The following is a 24,014-nucleotide window of genomic DNA, read 5'->3' on the forward strand; positions in this document are numbered from 1 at the left end:
ATGTTTTTTTGTTTTTTTGGAATTAAAGAGCCGAGTACACAAATACAACTATGAGACATAATTATTTTAGAACACTTATCAAAATGTTTAGTTAATACGCAAAATTCCTCAAAAATATAAAATTTAATAGTTACGCATAAACATTATTGTGATTTCCTATTTAGTTTTGCTTAACAACCGCACTCTCAAAAATAAAACTTTTGATGATTCATCAATCCCTGAGCAATATTTTGTTAATTTTTTTATTCATTTCGTCACGTGATATGAGACGAAACGCGAAGTCTCAAATACATGACGAAAATGTTTCCTCAACTTGAAACCTCGTCGTAGTGCATTGTAGGAGAGTGTTAACTAGAAGTCTGTTGGTCAAGAAAGTGAACCCTTACCAGAAAGATCTGAGGCTCAAATCCCGCTTCGGCAATGGGCGTAATTTATTGTTCTGTTCTTGTTGTGTTGTGCCACCTATATAGTGCCCACGATAGAAATATATATAGAATGACGAAATATTTCTTACATTTCGACCGAATTCGTTTGCTCGAAGGAGTGACGATACTGATACCCAAATGAATCAGGTATATATGTTCTTACGATACTGATACCCAAATGTATCAGGTGTAGGTGTTCAAGTGTATAGGATTAGTTGTGCAGGTGTCTCAAAACTGGATCGAATCGAAATCGAAGATTCATTTTAAAGTCGAACTCATGATGAAATGAATGCTTTGCTGCGTAGTGTTTAGGAAATGAAAGAAAATTTCTATCGAGTTTCCAATTTAGTTATAACTAAACTTTCCCATCAATAAATGACGCTGTTAATTAAGAAAAAAGTGTAGCGCTATATTTTCATAACAATTATTATTTGCAGCATTAACGTGGTACTATTTACAAAACTAACAAAACAGCGTTGCGTATTTTTCATTCAGGTTTGCGGTCTGAAATTTGAACTCTTTCATATTAATTTTCCTTTTATTCGGCATTTTGTCATATATCTGAAACTATTGAAGAAAATCAAAATATTTTTGCACACAATTGTAAGAATCATTTATTAAAAGATTTGTCACTTTTCTTTATAATTTTTTTTTATTTATTATTATTTTATTCAATAACAGTCAAAAACTTATGAATTTAACGTTCGCAAATATTTACACCTCCTTTAAAATTACATAATTATACATCACTAAATTCGAAATTAGAACAGAATTGGTCAAAAGAGTTTAAAGAAAGGAAAATTTTAATAAAATAGAGCGCTTTTATTGAGGTTTTATAATTCAAAAATTATTCGACCCATTTTGTTCTAATACGAGGCGCATCCTGAAAGCAAATTTCCTGAATTTTTTTTTTTTAGAAAAAACTCACACTTTCAGGAACATATTTACTGGCAACAAGTACAGCAATGTTTCAACTATTTTTCAGCATAGCCACCACCAGAATTGAGACACCTATCGTATCGTGAGATCAACTTTTGTATCCCTCTGTCGTAGAACTCTGCCGCCTGTGAATGGAACCAGCGTGTGACAGACGTCTACCGTTACTGTGACCGTTACTGTGAAACACTGCAGAAGTTGCGACTTGCCATTCAAAACAAGAGGCGTGGAATGCTAACTGTAGATGTTGAGCTCCTCCATGATAATGCTCGTCCACATACGGGGCGACGCACAGCAGCTTTTTTGACGGAATTTGGCTGGGAGTTGTTTGATCATCCACCTTACAGCCCTGATCTTGCTCCCTGTGACTTTCACGTTTTCTTGCACCTCAAGAAATTCCTGTCCTCCGGTGAGTGCTTTGAAAACGACGAAGAGCTGAAGACGCTGGTTCTATTAACAGGCGCCAGTGTTTTACGACAGAGGGATACAAAAGTTGATCCCACGATACGACAACTGTCTCAATTCTGGTGGTGACTATGTTGAAAAATAGCTGAAACATTGCTGTACTTGTCAAATAAGTTCCTGAAAGTGTGAGTTCTTTTTTTTTTTTAATTCGGGAAACTTACTTTCTGGATGCCTCTCGTATTATTATTTACAATTTTAAAATATTTAATCTTCAACTCAAGAATTCTTTTTTTGGATCAGTATTAAACTGAATAATAAAATAGCTGATAAAGTTTTCTTACCTTCAGATATTTTAAGACTTCTATTTCCCAGGTTTGCAAGAGAGGTGAATCGAAATAAACCATTGTTTGATGCGTAGAAATCATAGTAAAATTAAGGCCATTTTCTTACATTTCAGGAAGATCTCCTAAACGTTTCTAAATTTGTGATCTTAAGGTGATTATAATACTATATGTAGGGGAGAGTTGGTGAAAAAAGCTATTAATTTTAAACAGTTCATCTGTAGGAATATATTTGTGATACGAAAAGTAAAAATTTAATTTTAAGAGAAAAAAAAATTTTCTTTTTGCATTTTTCAATTTATTTTAGCTACTAAAAACATGTAATGATTTTCTTGTTAGTGATTTATTCCTATTAACTTTCCCTGTTCCACTGAAGAAAATGGCTCATCAAGTTTTCTCAATGCAGATATTTTAAGACTTCTATTTCCCAGGTTTGCAAGAAAGGTGAATCGAAATAAACCATTGTTTGATGCGTAGAAATCATAGTAAATTTAACGCCATTTTTTACATTTCAGGAAGATCTCCTAAACGTTTCTAAATTTGTGATCGTAAGGTGATTATAATACTATGGGGGGAGTTGGTGAAAAAAGCTAATAATTTTAAACAGTTCATCTGTAAGAATATATTTGTGATACGAAAAGGGAAAAATTAATTTTAAAAGAAAAAAAAAATTTTGCATTTTTCAATTTATTTTAGCTACTAAAAATATGTAATAATTTTCTTGTTACTGATTTACTCCTAATAATTTTCCCTGTTCCATTGAAGAAAATGGCTCATCAAGTTTCCTCAATGCAGATATTTTAAGACTTCTATTTCCCAGGTTTGCAAGAGAGGTAAATCGAAATAAATCATTGTTCAATACGAGGAAATTATAGTAAAATTAATACCTTTTATTTTATATTTTAAGAAGATCTCCTAAAAGTTTCAAATAGTATGACCTTGAATTGATTATACTATCAAACCCAGTTATAGCGAACCTTCAAGGAACCGAAATTTCGGTTCGCTATAACCGGAAGTTCACTATATCCGTACAGCAAACAATTTCAACTAATTTTTCCAAACTGCTCCCTTTTATTACACATTATTAAAATAAATGATCAATAAAAAGAAATACAAAAATGATTAAATGTGTAGTAACGAAAAATGTGTTAAATTTTATTTTTTATTTATCTTCGTCTTGCGCACAAAAAAATTTAGGGATGGTCTTTATTTAGGGATGGGAAACTGAGATAGAAGAAGTAAACAAGAAAAAATGTTTATGGCTACATTCCATTCTATGGATAGTTTTAAAAATCGGTATATGTATTTTATGAAGAAATTTCAAAATTACCAAAAAATAAAGAAAAAAATCAGTCAAAGACAGAAAAAAGTTCATAATAGCCAATTTCCTCTCTTTTGATTTACTATATCCACAAAAAATAATATTATGTGTGTATAGCAAGGCACGGGAGCGAACATTTTGTTCACTATATCCGGGAGTTCACTATCAACCATGTTCACTATAGCGGGGTTTGACTGTAATACTATATGAAGGGGTGAGTAGGTGAAAAAAGTTAATAATTTAAGACAGTTCATCTGTTTAAGATAAATATACTTGTGGTATGAAAAGTGAAATTTCAATTTTGAAAAAAAACTTTTTTTTGCGTTATTTAATTTATTTTAGTTACTACTAATAATGTGTAATAATTTTCTTGTTTCTGTTCTATTCTTATTAACTTTCCCTCTTCCACATCATAAGAAAGTAGTTCATCAAGTTTTCTCAACTACAGATATTTTAAGGCTTCTGTTTACCAGGTTGGTGAAAAAGATGAATCGAAACCCAGCATTGTTCGATACGCGGAAAACAGCGCATTCTCTTCGTGGAAACAGCATTGAACAATGACGAGTCCAATCAATAGTTAATTTTCTAAATTTTTTTCTTCATGTTTACATTAAAGTGATTGGTTCAGTGTAAACAAAACTATATTTTCCAAACTTATATTTGTTTTGATATCACAAATACAATAAAAACTTGAACAATAATCAGCAAATACTTATTGGGATTCTGAGTAAAGTTTGTAATAAAAGAGTTAGTGGTGGAATTATAACTACAGATGACTTCACGTTATTTTTGTTTTTTGTACAAAAGAAAAATTAAATGTTTAACGTGTTGTTTTAATATTAATTAAACGTGTTGTTTTAATATATCTAATTAAAACTTACGAAGTAGATTTAAATTGCATTAAATTTCGTTTTTCAAAGCAGACAAGAACATGGTTTGATAGCAATCGTTAGGGAATCACAAATGACAATGATAAAGGACAAAGCTGCTTCATGCTTAATTTAATCTTAGTTTTATATGAAAATAAACTGTCTTATGTTTAATATTATTTGCGTTCCAAAACAACAGCTTCATTTTCGATTTACATTTAATTAAATTAAAAAACCTTAATTCAAACCAGTTCTTCAAGTTGAATTATTTAATAAACTAAATATTTTGAAAACGTAAAAGAATTAATACAGCTAAATTATCTTATATGAGCGCGTTGCATCAAAATTAAAAGTTTTGTTTTGGCAGAAAGAAAAAAAAATAACAACACTTCAAAATCATACCAGAAGGAATCAAACAAAAAAAACATGAAGCATTTAGAAAACATAGAAAACACATGCAACAGCATATTACTTTTGCCTTAAAGATCTAAGCAGAAAAAAATTATATATGTTGATCAAAGAACAATGCTATAATCTGAAATCGGTATTCCACTTACGAGTTTACTAAATTTGTTGTGTCGACAGATGTAAAAAAAAGTGTAAAAAAATTATTTGATGTATAAAAAGTGATGTGAGATTATAAAATCCAACATAATTGCCAAGTATATGGGTAATTCTTTGGAAACATGACAATTCGGACCAAACATATTCTTCAAATTTAAAGTCTTCAAAATAATCTGAATTTTTTTTTGTATACTTCTTTAGTTACATTTATTAATATCTTACAGACAACAGTGTAGTTTACTGACATTTGCTGGAGATAAAAAAATAAAATAGGAATTCACCAAATCTTGAATGCCAGGAAAATGACACATTAGCTTAGTTTAAAAAACAGTCATTTTAAGTTAATAGTAAGTAACTCAACCTAAGCCTTTATGCTAGATGGACCATAAATTGCTTAAATTAATTATTTTTATCCACTGTAGAAAGAATCAAAAAAAAATTTGTTACTGATATGTACAGAATAAAATTGTGTATAATAATCAATCAATAAATAAATAAAAAACTTTGATTGCATTCAAGCATATTACAATCATACATAAACTTGGTATTAGGTTAATATTTGCTTTCCCTCTTTACAATATACTGTTTAAAAAGTTTTCTAGTAATACGTCAATGTCCTGGCTTTCATAAGCCAGGATAATGACAAATTTGCCATTTTATAGCACTTAACTTTACTTCAATTTAACATTTTGGCCTAAGACGTTCCCATTCCGCAGAAAACGACAGGATTTCTTAAAATAACTCAGATAATTCTGTGTAGTTTATGTTATTAATGATATCAAGAAGACAGGAAAATGACAACATAAAAACCTACTCACCTTGAAAAAATTTTTGAAATAGATTTTGAACCAGAAGGTTGGTTCTTTATCCACGCAATAAGGCATGTTCAGATAGGATGGTTTCTAATCAATGTATTAAAATAAGATACTGATTGCTGGCGCTATCTATTTTGGTTATAAATCACTAAATAAAAGTAGCCAGGAAAATGGCAGATTTTCATGTGACAAACAAATTATTGGTTGAAAAAATTATTTTAAACGAAGTTTTAGTAAATAATACCCTCTGCGTATATTCTAGAAATGCCTACAATGGTAGAGATAAAAAAAATAAATATTGAAAAATGTATGCGAAGTTTTGAAGCTAGTTATTATTGGAAATATTGTTTGGGGCATACCAGAAACATGATATTTTGAAATTCAATTCAATTTTTTAACTATACAAAAGAGTCAATACTAATGCAAAGTCATTTTAAAATGCTAACAGCAATGCTATTTATTAATTTTTTTTTTTAAAAAAAAAAGCTCTTTTAGTAGTATAGTATTAGATCTTGGAGCAAGGGACTGCGAATTGTCATATTTCGGGAGAATCACCCATATAAGTAAAAGAGCATTATCAAAACGGAAGAATATTCTCATAGTCCAGAAAAATTCGCTTTTTTTTTCCTTCGGTTACTAACGTTATTATAAATTATACTTAAAACCTCACCTCTTTGCGCTTTTAGGGAAATGAGGGTGGTTTGGGGTAGAATAGAATATCTTCTAGACAGGCAAATGAGACATATTTTTAGGCTGAATTGAAGGAGACCAAACTCGAGACTATCGGAATAATAATTTAGAAGTTATAAGTGTTTTATATACAAAAAGTGCGAATTTGTACTTGTACCTATTTACGCAGATGGTATTGATATTATACAAATGAGACATTGTTTCCTATCTACTTTTTCACGCTGAATTGAATCAAAATTTATACAAGTCAATAGAATAAATAGTTCAAATGTTTTCAGAGTTTTTATGTATAAAAAGTATTACTTTCGACACATACACTTTACATTGCTATCCATGAAATATTTGAACATCTAGGGTATAACTTCCAATGTACTTTTTAAGCTAAATGAGAAGAATCCCTAGTCTATCAGACAAATAGTTTAGAAGTTCTAAGCGTTTTATGTGCAAAAAGTACAATTAATCAAAATTACTTGCACTTATTTACGCATTTTACATTGCAATACAGAATGAGGTATTGTTTTTTTTATATACTTTTTGTTTTCATTCAATCGAATGATACCAAACAAGAATCAAACGAGCTAATATATTTAAAAAATTGAAATATGTTTTTGTGTGCAAAAAATACTATTATTAAAATGCACTTATAATGAAGAAAACCTTCATAACTCTCTTAAGTTATAAATCTACCTTGCATGTTTAGATATAAAGTGTACGACTAAGTACGGGACCAAAAGTACGGGTTTTTTTAAACATGAAAACTCTTGCAACTTCTAAACTATTTTCTATAGTGTCATTCTATTCAGCGTGGGAAAAAAAACACTATCTCAAAAATGTCTAGCCTGTTAAAGTAGCAATATCAGATGCGTAAATAGATAGAAGTGCAAATTTGTACTTCTTATACATAAAATGTTTTTAGCTTCTAAATTATTAGTTCGATCGCTTGCTGATCGTTTGATCGTTGATCGCTTGACTCTTCTCTTTGGATTGGTTTCATTCAATTCAGTATGAATAAATATATTGGGATAGGTTGACGAAAGTTGAATGTATAGGTTGACGAGAAGCAATTCTCTCCTTCAAATCCCCCCATGCCTTTCAAAAAAGAGGGAAGCGTGCGAAGAAGAGTAGGAGAGCTTTCATAAATATATTTATAATCACGTAAAAAAATTGTTGTCAAAATTATCCTGGCACGGGTCTGTCCAGACATTTTGTGAAAGGTCCGTTTTTGTAAAATTGTGAAAAAATTACTCGTAATTTGCGAATATAAAATAAACGTTAAGTCACATTCTTTCAACCAGGGTCCGCTTTTGTGAATTTTCCGTTTTTGCAAAAAAAAAAAAATTCAAGGAGTTTTTAAATTGTAAAGACACACAAGATTACGCTCAACACTGCAAAATTATAAATAAAAAATAAACAGCAATTGCAGCTACAAAATTAGCGATGCAACATATAAATATTTGGTATTTAGCCTATACTGCTGAACGCAGAATATTCATTTCGGACGAATAAAGGAAGAGGCGTCTACCGAAAACAAAATTTTGTTCGTTTACATGAGTCTTTCTTTTTCTCCCCCTCCCAGGGAAGTGTTTATTCGATTAACAAAACAATAATGAAGATAAAAAAATTTGTGAAGGGTCCAATTTAAAGATAAATTATTTTGTGAAGGGTCCGTTTTTAAGTTAAAATATTTTGTGAAGGGTCCGTTTTTATAAAAAGATATTTTGTAAAGGGTTCGTTAACCTAACGGACCCAAATTTCTTCTAAACAGACTCCTGTCTGGGTACTAATTTTTCCGAAGAAACACTTTTTTTTTACTTTTACTATAATAACTGGGCTTTTAGTACATATATTCAAGTAAATAATTGTGTATAGCACTCTAAAAATGAAAATAAAATAAGTAGTTCAGATTACAGCGATACTCTGATCATTTTTTGGTACTTTCGTCTTAAAAACTTCCTGATAAAAGACATTTAAACGTGCCTTCAGAGTAAATTGCATTTTTGTAAAATAAATTCTTCAAAGTTTAGAGAGAGTTATTAAATGTTACTTACCGACTGTTTCGTACACAAAGTCATATAAGCTGCATTTAATACTGCGCGATAAGATAAAATTACAGTCCTAAATTCACTGAAGTTATGAACTTAATCTGAGGAGCGATTTCTCTGTCCTCTGGTAGGTTTAATTTTATCCCAATGGAATCGGAAAATAAGTCTGTGGAATCGCATGCAACAAAACATTTTGGGAACATTAAATTGAATAGTTTTGATGCAACAATCTGTTTAAAGAAACAAAAATAATTACAAAAAGAAATAATGAGGGTTAAAGACCAAGAGGTTTAGGAGATGGAACCCATAATATATAATATTGATAAACGGATAACAGTTTTCAAATCAGTGGTCGAAAGTAGCGAAACTACTACAGTAGTGGAAAAATGGTGGTTCTGCCTCACTTTGGAATCGGATACTGAGTATCCGATTCAAAGTGGGCAGAACCCCCATTTTTCCACTACTTACTACAAGTAGTGAAACTACTGTAGTCGTAATGTTGTCTCACAATTTGTAGTGTAGTGAGCTGTGTGATACAAAAAAAATAGTGCTTGGAGTCCCTCCGAGCGGAAGAAGTTAAACTTCGCAACCTGCGACGTTAATTGTAGAAGAATCCGCAGTCGTAGAAAGATCACTAGTTCTATTCAACGACTTTTTTTTCCTGCTCGCTTCCGTGCTCTGTAATCACGGTAATATTGTGCATTTTTCCCTCGTGGACCTCTTGAACCAGTGGAAGTGCTTGTGGTTGCCTCATCGTCTCGCCCTGGAAAATGTATTAATAATGTATGTGAATGCGTCATAATGGAATTTCAGAAGAGAAAACCTAACAATCAATTGATATTCATAAGAGACGTACGTTGACATGACCTTAAATCCGTCGCATTGTCCGTGGGATTGTTTTCACTCATTTTTTATAATTGTTAACCACTAAATTTGAAAATAAAACATACTACCCTATTAAATTATATGTCTATCAAAACAAACTAAAAAAATATTTATAGAAAAACAATACTTTTATGACTTTTATTACTTTTATGCTAGTGAGAACCAAAACAATATGGAAATGAATGAGGGAAAACTGGATCCTACCGCGTGATTTCCCGGCCAATAAAAATGTAGCGTTAAACGTTTAACGCAACCTTGTTGGAAGTCGCATAAGAAGTATAACTTCAAAAAAAAAAGCAATAGTTTGTAACGATTCCTGGAAACAAGCTGCTGCTCAGCTTTAACAGAAATTACGTATTTAAAATCATATATAACTAATATTTATGCTAGACATCACGAAAAATAGATAATTAGTCACATTGATCACACTTTCACATGCAAATGCACACTCATGAAACATTGATGTTATTTCAAAGAAACTCAGCGTATTTTCGAAGTACTTAATATCTTAGAGGAAATAAAAGAGCACTAAATTATTAAAAAGCTGCAATTATTTGATAATTTTGCAGTTTTTTAATTAAATATTCGCTGTCGAAAAGGGCGTAAAAAGTTGAAGATTAAATTAACAAATTCGAAAAAAATATTTTGGAATAACAAACTGGCTTATATATTTATGAATAAATAATTCTTAATTATTCCCTTACATTTAATGTAAACCAGCTTCTTATTCAAAACAATTTAGAACATAGTTTTAAATTAAGTTCTCCATCAAAGTTCACCTCCTTAAGGTAGTGAAGTAATTACTGCAATTTTTTATAGTCGGTACATTTGAAAAAAAATTGTTATAGTTAAATGTATTTTTAAAACAAAAACAATGCAAACAAACAAATTACAAAAACAATGCAGTTTTTTCAACCACTGGTTGAAATACATTACTTGCTCATCAAAATATAATATCATGCATTCCGATTTTTGTGTAGTATCACGCACTATATGAATGAAATATTACGCTGCGTTTGAATAAAATACGTGTGAAGAAGAAAAGCGTTTTAGAATTTTAAAAAAAAAACATCTATATTACATTTGAACTAAATTTATTATAAACATTTAAGTTAATGTAAATTTTAAGAAAAGTGAACTACATTACTGTTATTACCCCTCAATAAGAGAAATTTATATATTAGCAAGGGAAAAAAAAGTAAATTAGACGAGAGTGAAAGACTCTAAGTACTTTTTTTTCCCCTCCTAATTTACATTCAGCCAATCTGGTAAACACCCTTTTCGAAACAGATTATGCAACATAGTTTCCCTTCATTATCTTTCAATGAAATTTACGCACTCGGAGGTAGGAAAAAAAAACTTGGCGTGATTTTGGCTTTAAAAAGAAGAAAAGATCGAGAAGTAAGTGCATTTTAATAGCTATCATCTCCTGCATCCCGGATGAAAGTGCTTCGATACCCTTTCCAATGAATGATTAAATTCCCCTGTCGATCTGTATAATCTTCGGCTGTTGCAATTTGCATCCTTTGGCGAAAGAAAAAAAAATTGAACTATGATGAACGAGCGAATTCTAAAAAAGGTTGGGTTTCGCCAAGACTGATGAGATTGGTGCCTCCATCAAAAACTGCTTCAAATAGGGCGGTCAACTCTTTGGATGAAATTTATCTTTTATATATATGTATAAATAGAAAAAAAGGGACCCCGAATATGAGGAGTGGGCAAAGAAAAGGATTAAACTGTTGCTAAAAGCACGAAAGTAACCATTAAAAACAAAAGACGCGCCGGATTGCAATGGGGTTGAAAAAGTCATTTGTCATTTAGTTGTCAAACTGAATCATAAGTTGGGTCTGTTATGTACTTTTTAGTTGGTTACCTTTCGGAGAAGACGAACTAATGTCATTGGCTCAAGTTACTTCCTGAATAATCAACATTAATTTGCGTGCGATGGACAATACCCTGAATATGCTTGATCTGTTTTATTGGAACAAAATAGAAATAAAGTTTCTGTGCGTCAAGACTTAGGTTTTGTTTGTGGAGAAATAGAAATTATCAGAATTTTAAGAATAGAGTATGGCAAGCTCTGAATGAGCAATAAAAATACATAAAAGAAAAAAACTACTACATCGCACGTGGATGGAATATTTTGGAACAGAACACGAGACATGCTTTCGAATTCGAATGTTGAAACATTTCTGTTGGATGCAAATTTAATGCGAGAAAATAAATGATTATTATTTTTCTATTTGACTTTATTAATTCCAAATACACAGTAAAAATTCTGGATCAAATTACGGTATAAAGTATTGGCATTTTGAGTGCATCGTCCATGAAATCCATTTTCTCGTAAAACATTGTGCCGTTACTTTTACAGTAATATATATTTAAGTAGAGTGATTCAGTGATTATACAGTAATTATTAATGTGAAAATCACGGTTTATCAGACTTTGTTCCCTAACAAGTTCCTGTAAAAATGGGTTTTACAGTAAAAAGCCGGTACTTTTTACAGTAATTTGATCCGGAATTTTTTACAGTGTATTCAATATCAAATTTCTGTTAATAAGACTATAAATACTGAGTAAAAAAATCTTTCAAAATCTATCGAGTCAGTACTGACATTTGACACTGTAGTTTTTTACATTTATTCAATGTTATTTTTGTCACCGAATTTTACAAATTTTATTTTCTACTGTTTCACCGAAATGTATTTTTCTGTGTATTTTGAATTATAAAAACTAGCGCATCTTAAAAATTGTTATTCAGTCTCAAACAAATATTATAAGTATAGTCTAGATCTTCCAGGTGGACACCAAGTTTATTTATGAAAGATTAAAATATTTCCAATTCAAAAACGTGTAGTGATCAGCTGTTTACTTTTAAAAAAATTTCTGACAGGTCATAAAATAAAATTATTTTACTGTGAAAATATGTTTGTTTTTTTAATTCCCTACTGTTGCTTTTTTTTCAAAAGCTGGTTTTTCTTAACTCACTAAAATGTTACTTAGAATCTTTTCCCATGACATCCTAAAATGTGATTTAAAAATAGTATAAAACAAAGCATATATAGGCTGAAATTAATTATTTGCGAGAAATAGAACAATACTATACATACGCAATATTATATTCTACATACAATTCAACAGCCTGCATAAATTTGTTTAAATTCAAAATAGTAATAACCATAGAGTTGAAATACTACTATTTCAACTCTATGGTAATAACTCGCCATTGCTCGCAAACGCTTGTAGTAGCTTTCACAGTTCCTTTCTGATCTTTTAGCTCGCTAATCAAATACGAACGTCGTAGTCTAGTTTTCTTATTTAAGAAATATGTTTGTAAATAGAGTTGCGTTATTATAATCGAACTCGACAGGAAACTTAAAAAGCCATTGAAAGAAGTAATTTACAAGATAGTGAAAATAAATATTGATATTTCTCTTTTATCTTAAAAAATGTACTGAAGTACTGAATTTTCCAAGTAAATAAGAACGTAATCCTTTGTATTTTCTTTTAAAAAATGAATTCAGATAGTAAAATGACATCTCAGTTACAAACAATATCATGCTGATATGCGTCATTTACAACTGACAAATCTGAAATTAATGTATTGTACAATATGTTAATCAAAAGCTTTATTTGTTTTATTATTATTTACACGCATATACGAGCTTAAGTGTTCGATGCAATGTTATAGCTTATAAACCCAAGATAATACAATATACCCACATGAACGGGAAGTATGTAATATTCAAAAACCAGCACTGTTTTTAGTCTACCAGGGTTTCTTAACCTGTGGTTCAGGAGCCCCTAAGGGGTCCATGAGTTATATCTTGGGGGTCCGCTGACTACTCCTAATTTTTAAAACGTTTGGAAGCCTACCCATTGCTTGTGAAGCGAGTTACGGCAGCTATAATTCCGTTTGCTACAGTGCATCTTTGCGAAGCGGGATTTTCCACAATTGTGACAATTAAAACATAACATCGAAATCGACTGAATGTTGAACATGATATGCCCGTTTGCTTTGTTGAAAACCATCCCCCAATTCAATTTGTTAAGTAAGGAAAAGCAGCAGCAACCTTCACATTAAAAATTTTAATTTTAAAAATTTTGTATACTATTAAATTAATAAAATTAAATGTTTTCTAATAATTGACGTTTTTTGCAATTATTTTTTTCACAGAGGGGTGGTCCGTGACTTCTTAAAAAATTTTAAAAGGGGTCCATTATATAAAAAAGGTTAAGGAACACTGGTCTAAACCAAACAACCCTAAGCTCTCTCCCCAATGGAGAAGACTTTTTCTTCTTTTTGAAATGGAGGGTATGAATATTACACTAAAGATAGATTAATAGAAATGTAAATGTAGGAAACATTAGGCAAATGTATACTGGGCAATGGTCGTAAATCTAACAGGTCTTTTGTCTTAAAATATAACAGTGTAGGAAGAACAAGTGAAGTGAAAAACTTGGAAACTGCTCACACATATTAATGCCGAATTATTATGCCCGCTAATCAGGTTATTATTAATAATAACCACGTCCTTTAGTAAATGAGATGAAAAATGCACATTAAATTCAACGGCATACACCTTATCATGTACTAATGTTTTGAAGGTCATTGCCCTGTGTGCACTTACCCTGTATTCCCTTCACTAACTTTTCTCAATCTCTCCTACTGATGAGCCAACCAATGCTGGACAAGAAAACCTTCCATTGTTGAGGAAGATCGAAACTGAGGATGAAGTCTGAAAATGATGTTGGTTTCCAAATGATGCGAACAGAAATCATAAATTTGAAATGCCGTTAGTTACACTCACTTCCAAAAATTAGCACGGAGAAGGAAAAAAATTATAACCTCCAAAATCCATTCTGAATTGAAAAAACTGCAACTTGTTACAGTTGTAAAATGAAGCATGCAAATATGTTGGATAACAGTCAATCACGGTTTCGATTGTTGTTGATTGTTGTTCCCTGCAACCCAATGACAAGCTTGTAATTGCCCGTCGGGAACAAGGCACACGTAAAACGACACAGAACATTATCAAACATCAGGAATTCCGCATTTTACGAGGCATTGTTGTTGCCAACGGGAAGAAAGAAATTCAACGTTTTTCCGAGATTACATTGAACTTTTGTACATATAAATTTAAATAATGTACCAGTAAGAAACATCAATATTTTGAAGAATCGAGCTTCTCCCAATGTTTTATACTGACCGTGGCTATTTGAGACGTAATTATGGCTAAGTGCTTTCTTTTTCTACAAAACGTACAGCGATTAAAGCATTTTTTCTACTTCCACCCATGATCATTATAAATCATTATATTATATTGCAAAAATTTTAATCTAAATTTATTATAAAGTAAAATGAAATGACTTAAAAATTTCAAAAGAGAATTTGCATTTTGAATGAAAAAAAATCTCTATGCAAAGGGTATTTTTATTCAAATAGGAGAAGAAAAAGTAGAATAACTGAGACAAATGGTTCGTCTGGAGAAAACATCTGTCATAGAAATGCAGAGATGTAGGCGTACAAAAAGACGCCAAGTTGAGACGCCCTGTCACAGAATAATATCAAATTCACCGCCTATTCTGTAAGTCCGCTCCTCGTTTGCATCTTCTTGGGTGGATGCAACCAACACCTTCAGATTCAACCAGACAAAATTATTTCAAATACAAAAAGACTAATGAGGATGTCTAGGGAATAGTTATATTCTAGTTATAAGACTTATTTCTTTATTAATTTAGAAATAAATTTTTTTGAAATGATGATTGATTTATGAATTCCGATTTTGATAGTTAGAAAAAGAGTATTTTTTAGGGAAAAAGAAATAATAAAACAGTATTAAAAATTATTATTATTATATGAGCACAATGAACATTAACACTCTACCATATTTCCATTTGTGGAGTAAACTAACGAACTTCAGTTGCACATCTCTTAATAATAATAATCTTAATAATAATACCCCGTTTGTCAAGAAACGTTCGTAAGAGCTTATGCTTGCCGCATGTTAACTCAAATAAAGAAACTAATAAAAACCTAGTACAGTGCTATGTTATAATCTGTCTAAGCTAAGAACTCCTCCCGTCAGAACGTCTGAGACCGTCTGGTGCTATGGAAACAAGAATGGCGCATTTTAGGGAGGGTAGCTTCACTCTAGTATTAACAAAATAGACCGAAGAAAAAGATTTCCTTTCTCCCGCCGACCGGAGCTGAAACCACTTCAAAACAGTGACCCCGCACCCCTACTTGAAATAGTTATACCTCGTTACCATAGTCACCGCCACAGGTCCAGACGAACGTCTGGAGGAGTTCTTACTTTAGACAAACTATACTTGATGCTTTAAAATGCATTCAACTTAGGCCCGGATAGCCTCGTTGGTAGGGAGTTGGGCCCGTGTCCAAAGGGTCGTGAGTTCGATCCTCAACGGCAGAAGACTCTCCGTAAAGTAAATGGTGACTGATGCACGTTAAATCTGTCGGGTCACAAAAACCTCCATGTTCGCATAACAAATCAATAACTCTGAAGGTACTGAATTGGAAATCGATCTTTCTCTGGTTCAGGTCAAAATAACGATCTGCAGGTGAATAAATGACGTGTGTGGGACTGAAGTCGCATTCGTGGTTATAGATGGCGCCACTGAAAACCAAGAAACGTTACCTCCGCCTTAAATTCGCTTGGTTTCACCAAGCAAGCTTACTAGTATTGGCAAGTTGCATTAGAAACCACAACAAATTCAAATTAATTAGGAATAATAATAGTTATTGTGTAAACAAGGGTGCCTCAAGTCAGCGTGACCTCCCAAAAATTTTCACTTATCAGGAGTTCGGGAAAGTTTAATTCGACAAATTTAGTTAATTGTCTCATTTGCCAAATGCCTTACAAATGGAACTATATTTTTTTTGATTTTAGTTACAAAAAAAAAGCAATCAACTCTATCATTTACGAATGTTATTTTTGCTGAAATCAAGATCAAGCAGATCAAGCAATCAAGAAGAAATCAAGCAGTTCTAATAACTTTAGCTAAAATAACTCTTGGCGTTTTTCACCCTGTTTCAACTGTTGTAATTTAAAAATTTAAGTAACTAACCTTCAGTAAATAAACCAATTAAAAAAAACTTTTTAAAAATTTGCTGCTGTGGATGTAACTTACTGTGTTACACCCGTAACAAAATAAAAAAAATCTAAATATTTTATGCGATTTTCATTCTATAGAAAATTGAGAGGATGAGTTATGAAAATTCAGGCACTTTTATTGGAAAAACAAAACAAAATAATGGCTGTGCTTTATCCTTGACTCTATTAGCCATCATCTTGTTCTCATGCACTACAGTTCTGCTCTTTCACAAATACCTGGAAAACGTATTGTACTATTTCTCCCTAATCTTCCCTGAGAGCAAGTTATCACTCTTTGCTTAACATTATGTTCCTCTAGTATTTCAAAATCTCTTAAGATAAAATATGGAATTTAAAAATTGCGAAGAAAGAGCTCTTTATTTCTTTTCGAGATTTCTTCTTTTTTTTCTAAAAATATTAATGAGCAGACTACAAAAGAAAAATAACATTTTCTACATTTAATAAATCAATTTTATGAAACCCAAATTTTGTTTTAACTTTCCTCGTTGGCTAATGTTAATAAGATTTGATTAGGAAAAATAGCAGTGTATGGTATATAGGGAAAGGACCCTCTACTGTAAGGAAACTGTAGAGAATACCAGTCAATTCGTAACACCACTCACAAGTTATAATCCCGGTTAATCCAGTTCTTATAAAGCAGGGGTTTCCAACTTACATGAGGCCGGGGCCGCAATTAAAAACACCAGTCAAATGGCGGGCCGTAACTTTACCAAAATTTTATATAGGACTGTTAAGAATATTCGTATCCAGAAGCGCTCCAGCAGCGCCCCCTATGTAACCGGGATTAATGAAAATTATTATGTCTTGAGTGTCTGTGTTAATATGTATGTATTTGTGTTACGTCCCAATAAATGTTTCTAAAAGTAACAATTCGTTTGTCAATTCGAAAGTAATTAGTTTCGTAACAGAAAATTGATGCATCGTCCGTGGAAGCCCATGGTTTGTTCGAATAAAAAATTCGTTTGCAAGAAATAAAGAATGACGGCATGTGGGGTATGTTGTTTTGATTTGATACTTATCCATTTCGTATTGTGTTGAAAGTAGTTAAAAGTCATTGCATTGAAATAGTTTCGATTTGGACATTTAATTGTTTCATATTGTGTCGAATTAGGGTTTATGAGTAGGAAATTGTTGAAATGGTAAAATTGTGTTGTTTATGTTTGATATATATACTTTCGTTTTGAATAAGTACTAGTTTGAATAAGTAGTGTTTGTATTTACTGAACCACATATGCTTTAAAAATTGTTTGATTTGGTAGTGCTTATTAATATCTGAATAGGAATATAACTTTAGTAATGGCTGAAAAGAAAGAGTTAGATAAGTTAAAAAAGCAACGCACCTCACATAGAGGACAAGTTACTAAACTAATTACAAAAATTAAAACTTGTTTAGATGAGCAGGGAATTGAAATCGATGAGTTCGAAAGCCTGTTGATCCAATTGCAAACCAAAGACGATCAAATCAAATCTTTAGATGTTAAAATCGAAAATCTTTTAGATAATGATGATATTGAATCAGAAATAGAAAAAATTGATGAATATAACGAAGAAATAGTTTTTACTACTGTTAAATTAAAAAACAAAATAAAATCGTTGCAATCGGATAGCGTAATTGAAAATAAATATAATAATGTGCAAGAAAACCCAGCGAATCGTAGCGGAAATATAAGCGCTAAATTGCCTAAATTAAAAATTCAAACTTATTATGGCGATCCATCAGAGTATTTGAATTTCTGGAATCAATATGAAAATTCAATTGACAAAAATCCTTCTCTCTCAGATGTAGAAAAATTTTCATATTTATTTAGTTGTCTTGGCGGTGAGGCACTTTCTTGCATTAAAGGTTTTGCGATAACAGAAAACAACTATAAACCAGCTCTTAAATTAATTCAAGATACATTCGGTCAAAAAGATGTTTTAATTAACGCCCATATGTCTAAACTGTTGAATATGACCCCTTTAAAAATTTCGTCTAATTTACAGGAATTAAAGAATCTTTATTTTAAATGTCAAACTCAAATTCGTTCTCTTGAAAGTTTAGGTGTAAAATCGGAAACGTATAGTGTAATGCTTAGCGCAATTATTTTGAAACTATTTCCCAGTGATCTTATTTTAGAATTTAGTAAAGAGCAAATTTCAAGTACTAATCATGATCTAAATGAATTAATGAGTTTTTTGCATAACGCTATTATCGCCAGAGAGAGGGCTTTTCACTTGCAGCAGTCTGCGGGTTCCCCCCCTTCGCCTCGCCTGGCGTCGAATTTCCATTCAAAACAAATTTCTCGTCAATATAACGGAGGCTCTTGGAATCGGAATAAATTTATATCCTCCGCGAATGAATTGCTGACTAATGCAGCTTCAAATGGTTGTATATTTTGTAATCAAAATCATTTGAGTTCTTTATGTGAGAATTTGAAAGCTCAAAATAAAAGAGAGAAATTATTACGCGAAAGAAGATGCTTATTATGTTGTAATGTTAATTGTTTTGTTAAAAATTGTAAAGGCCCCGCTTGTTCTTTTTGTAATGGTAGGCATGCGCGTGCAATATGTTTTAAACTAGAAAACTCTAAAAAGGATAAGGATGAGTCGAAGAAAAACCAAAATGAAGAGAAAAAATTAAATGAAATTGTATCCACTTCTTCGAATCATATGGGGAATAAAAATGGAGGGATTTTGTTGCAATGTGTAAAGGTAGAAATTGTTGGCACTAATTCTTCGGATTTAATATTTTCGTTGTTTGATAATGGCTCTGAACGGACTTTTGTTAAAAAATGTGTTTCCGAAAGGTTAGGATTAAAGGTTGTAGGGTTTGAAAAATTGAAAATTTATAGTTTTGGCTCCAAGAATCCTAAGTTGCAGGTTTGTCGCAAAGTAAAGGTTAAGTTGCGAAATATTTTCGAAGGTAACGAAGTCGTGATTGAGGCATTGGAGATAGATGAAATTTCGAGAGCGCCAATTCATGTTCCTGATCAAAGGGTTTGCGCTGAGATGAAGGCCAGGAGACTTAAGTTGACATTTAATACTAATGAGCTGTCCAATGATTGTAGGATCTCATTGTTAGTTGGATCAGATTATTATTGGGATTTGACTAAGAGATTTCAAAGGTTAAATTCATCATTAGTTGCTCTTGAAACAGTTTTTGGATGGTCCCTTCAAGGTAGATGTGAAGGTTCAATTGAGTCCGCATCGGTTAATTTCGTTTTTAGTGAGAATGATTCAATCTCTTCGGAGCTTAGACGATTTTGGGAATTGGAAAGTTTGGGAATTAGAGGTGACGAAATAGAGACTTTAGGTAGCAAAGAGCAAGATCTTTTGAGGGAATTCAATGATTCGATTCAGTTTGTTGACAATAGATATTGTGTTAAGTTGCCTTGGATAGAAGGGATGCAAGAAAAGTTGGCGAGCAATAGGGAGGTGGCATTAAAACGTTTTAATAGTTTGGTCAAGAGGTTTAAGAGAGATCCATCTTTGTATAAGGAGTATCGGGAGGTTGTAGACGGTTATCTTAAAGAGGGAATAGTTGAATTGTCAGATGATTTAATTGATGAATCTACGTTTTATTTGCCCCACCATGCTGTCATTCGCGAAGATAAAACAAGTAGTCGCCTCAGAATAGTGTTTGATGGTACAGCTCATGCAGAGGGAGAATACTCACTCAATGATTGTCTTCATACTGGAATGAACTTATATCCAAACTTGTTCGAGCTTTTGTTGCAATTTAGACAAAATGCTGTAGCATATACAGCTGATGTTAAACAGGCATATTTACAAATTTTGATAGACTCAGATGATCGACGATTTACCAAATTTTTCTGGATTGAAGACCTCAATTCAGACAAGCTTTGTGTACTAAACTTCACTAGAGTGCTATTTGGACTTAAACCAAGTCCTTACCTGCTTGCAGCAACTCTTAAGCACCATTTTGAAAGGTGCCAAAATTTATTCCCAGAAACTTGTGAAGTGTTAAGAAATTCGTTCTGGGTCGATGATCTCGTTGGAGGAACTGATAATTTAGAAACTGCTCATAAAATCAGCATCGAAAGTGTAGAGATAATGAAGAAAGCAGGAATGGTGCTTAGAAAATGGCAAACTAACTCGATACCACTCCGTGAGATGTACAAAAGATCTGGCATAGAAACTGATGACTCAAATGGCATAAGTGGAAATGGTGTACCAAGTAAAGTTCTAGGACTGGCTTGGAATCCTGATGAAGATATAATCTTTTTTGACGTCAGCAAGTTGAAAGACATTGCTGTCAATGGTAGCAGTACCAAGCGATTTGTATTACACCTTCTGGGTCGCATCTTCGATCCCATTGGCTACGTTGGTCCTTTCATTATGAAACTGAAAATTCTTATCCAAGAATTGTGGGCTGCTAATATTGACTGGGATATTGAACTTCCACCTTTACTGGACTACAAGTGGCAGTTGTGGTGCAGTGAAATCGAACATTTGAACGAGATATTCATTCCTAGACATTATTTTTCAGGATTAACTTTATGTGATTTTATTTCATTTGATATTCATTCTTTTTCAGATGCTTCCATGAATGCCTATGGCTGTGTGATCTATTTAAGAGGAATTACTCGAGAAAATCGAGTGATTACTAGCTTTGTATGTTCCAAGAGTAGGGTTGCTCCTATTAAGTCAATCACATTGCCACGTTTAGAATTGTTAGGATGTTTATTGTCCGCTAGGTTAGTTAAACAAGTTAGTAAATGTTTAAAATTTGAAACTACTCATCACTATTGGACAGACTCAACCATATGCATGTATTGGATTAAGGGAGAGGCCAATAACTACAAAACCTTTGTTAAAAATAGAGTCAATGAAATTCAAAATTTAACTGAACAAACAGAATGGTCTCATTGTCCTGGAAAAGAAAATCCTGCAGATATCCTTTCAAGGGGTATTTCTGCTTCGGACTTAGTCAAAAATTCGTTGTGGTGGTATGGACCACCTTGGTTGAGTCAATCTAGTGAGTTTTGGCCTTGTAAAATTGAAAATGAGAAACCCATTGGAGATTTAGAAGTTAGAAAAGAATGTGAAATAATCTCCCAATGTAAATGTACAGTGTTTGATTCAGAATTTGTGTTAGATTTAAATAAATATAGTAACTTAGATAGAGTGTTAAAAATCACAGTACTGGTTAAAAGATTCGTCAACAAGCTCAAAAAATTACCAGTTGAGTTGGGATCTTACACTGCAACTGAGCTCTCAGAAGCTGAGATGGACTGGATAAGGTATGAGCAAAGTCTTGTCTACTCTTCTGAATTGGAATGCATTAAAAATGGTAAACAGGTATCTAAAAAGTCTTCTCTTTATTATTTCGCCCCATTTTTAGATAAAAATAATGTTTTGCGAGTAAGGGGAAGGTTAGAAGAAAGTGAATTTTCAGATAGCGAGATTCATCCAATTCTTTTACCTAAAAAGTCAAAATTTACTGAATTACTAATTTCTAGAGAACATAAAAAGGTTTGTCACGGTGGGGTGTCGGCTACCCTCGCAAAAATTCGCAGTGCATTTTGGATTCCGAAGGGTAGACAAATAGTGAAAAAGGTTTTAAAAACTTGTCTCATTTGTAAAAGGTACTCTTTGAAACCTGCAGAACAAATTACTGCACAATTACCAAAGACTAGAGTTCTTGAAAACCCCCCTTTTACTGTTACTGGAATTGATTTTACTGGCCCAGTCATTGTTCGTTCTGGTAAAGATATTAATCAAAAATCTTATATAACATTGTTTACATGTGCTGTTACAAGGGCTGTTCATATTGAATTAGTCACGGATATGACAACAAAAAACTTTATTTTGTCTTTAAGACGATTTTTGGCGAGAAGGGGAAATTGTAAGGTCATCATTTCGGATAACGCTAAGAGTTTTAAAAATGCAGAAAACATTTTGAAAAGTTTTTCTAAAATTTTGGATGATTCAGAGTTAAACAATTTTGTGGCTTTGCATGAAATAACATGGCAGTTTATCCCCCCTCATGCTCCTTGGTGGGGAGGATTTTATGAAAGACTCATGAAGAGTATTAAAGAACCTTTAAGAAAAATTCTCGGTAAATCTTTTCTTAGCTTTGAAGAAATGACGACCATTCTATCAGAAATTGAATTTGTATTGAACAATCGACCACTTACTTATGTAAGCAATGAGTTAAATGAACCACTACCTCTCACACCATCCCAATTTTTATTTCCTGGACAGGAAATTCTTAGCTATCCAATTCATTTTACAGAAATTTTGAGCAATGAACCCTCGAATAAAGAAAATTTAACTAGACGTAAAATTTACCAAACTAGACTTGTACGTCAAATTTGGTTAAAATGGAAAGCTAATTATTTAATGCAATTAAGAAATGCACACAAATTTGTTAATCCCTTACCAGAAAAGGATCTGAAGGTAGGGGACGTAGTATTGCTCGAAGGAATAACGAAATCTAAATTTTTGTGGCCCCTTGGCATTATTGAAAAAGTAATTATTGGCCGAGATGGTCATATTAGATCATGCATTATCAAAACATCTAAAGGTCAGTATAAACGACCAATTCAGTTAATTTACCCCCTTGAAATAAATTAATACTAAAAGGTTTCATGTATCATTGCCTATATTATCCTTGTGTCATTATAATGTTTTTTCTTTCTTTATATTTTGTATTTGCATATGATTTAATATAATTTAATTTGTATTTGCATTTAATAGTTTGTAGTAATGTACTCTTAACAGAGTACAGGTGGGGTGTGTTAAGAATATTCGTATCCAGAAGCGCTCCAGCAGCGCCCCCTATGTAACCGGGATTAATGAAAATTATTATGTCTTGAGTGTCTGTGTTAATATGTATGTATTTGTGTTACGTCCCAATAAATGTTTCTAAAAGTAACAATTCGTTTGTCAATTCGAAAGTAATTAGTTTCGTAACAAGGACTCTCTTATGTTCGAAAAAACATTAAATAATACTGTCAGATTTATATCAAGTTGTACAAAACAAAAGTATTGAATTACAAATTAAAATAGGGAAGTAGATTTTTACCTGAGAAATAAATTTTTCCTGCACCATTGGTATGTTAAATTTCACAGAAACGAAGAAATTAGGTTTTTTTTAACGAAGAAAAGTGCTTTAAACCCATATAGATTTTTACGAAAATTGTCCGCAAATAAATGACAACTAATATATTTTTGTTCGCGGGCCACAAAAAAAGGCTTCGCGGGTTGGATGTGACCAGCGGGCCGCCAGTTGGTAACCACTGTTATAAAGTATGCATGCCTATTACTTAAATATTTATGCCTTACTTATTTAAAAAATTAAATTAAATTAAAAAATGAAGCATGAATTTGCTTGTTGCACTGGGAACATACTTTCAGCTAATACTAATAGAACATAATTTTTTTTTTCTCTCCTCTTCCTTTCTTCAGTTTTTTTTACTTTTCCTAATATTGTATTTTATGCAAGTTTCATTGCTAAAATATTATCTTCCTAAACTTTCCAATTCTTTTGAAATCAAAATAAAAATTGAATATATTTTATTTTTTTTACCATGAAATAAACAATTTAAATTTAAATCATCAGACCAGAACTTTCTTTAAA

General features: G+C 32.0%; 1 protein-coding gene across 1 annotated transcript; it reads left to right on the forward strand.

Moving 5' to 3' along the window:
• Positions 1 to 1,592: 1,592 nt before the first annotated feature.
• Positions 1,593 to 23,220, forward strand: LOC147816307 (uncharacterized). The gene is made up of 3 exons (XM_087157018.1): positions 1,593 to 1,770; positions 18,933 to 22,277; positions 23,132 to 23,220. Exons 1-3 carry the CDS (start codon positions 1,593 to 1,595, stop codon positions 23,218 to 23,220), a joined length of 3,612 nt encoding a protein of 1,203 aa, XP_087013144.1.
• Positions 23,221 to 24,014: the final 794 nt, after the last annotated feature.

This window comes from Parasteatoda tepidariorum, chromosome 1 (genome assembly GCF_982258835.1).
Source record: "Parasteatoda tepidariorum strain Cologne lab strain chromosome 1, Ptep-v5.0, whole genome shotgun sequence".
Lineage (NCBI taxonomy): Eukaryota > Metazoa > Arthropoda > Arachnida > Araneae > Theridiidae > Parasteatoda > Parasteatoda tepidariorum.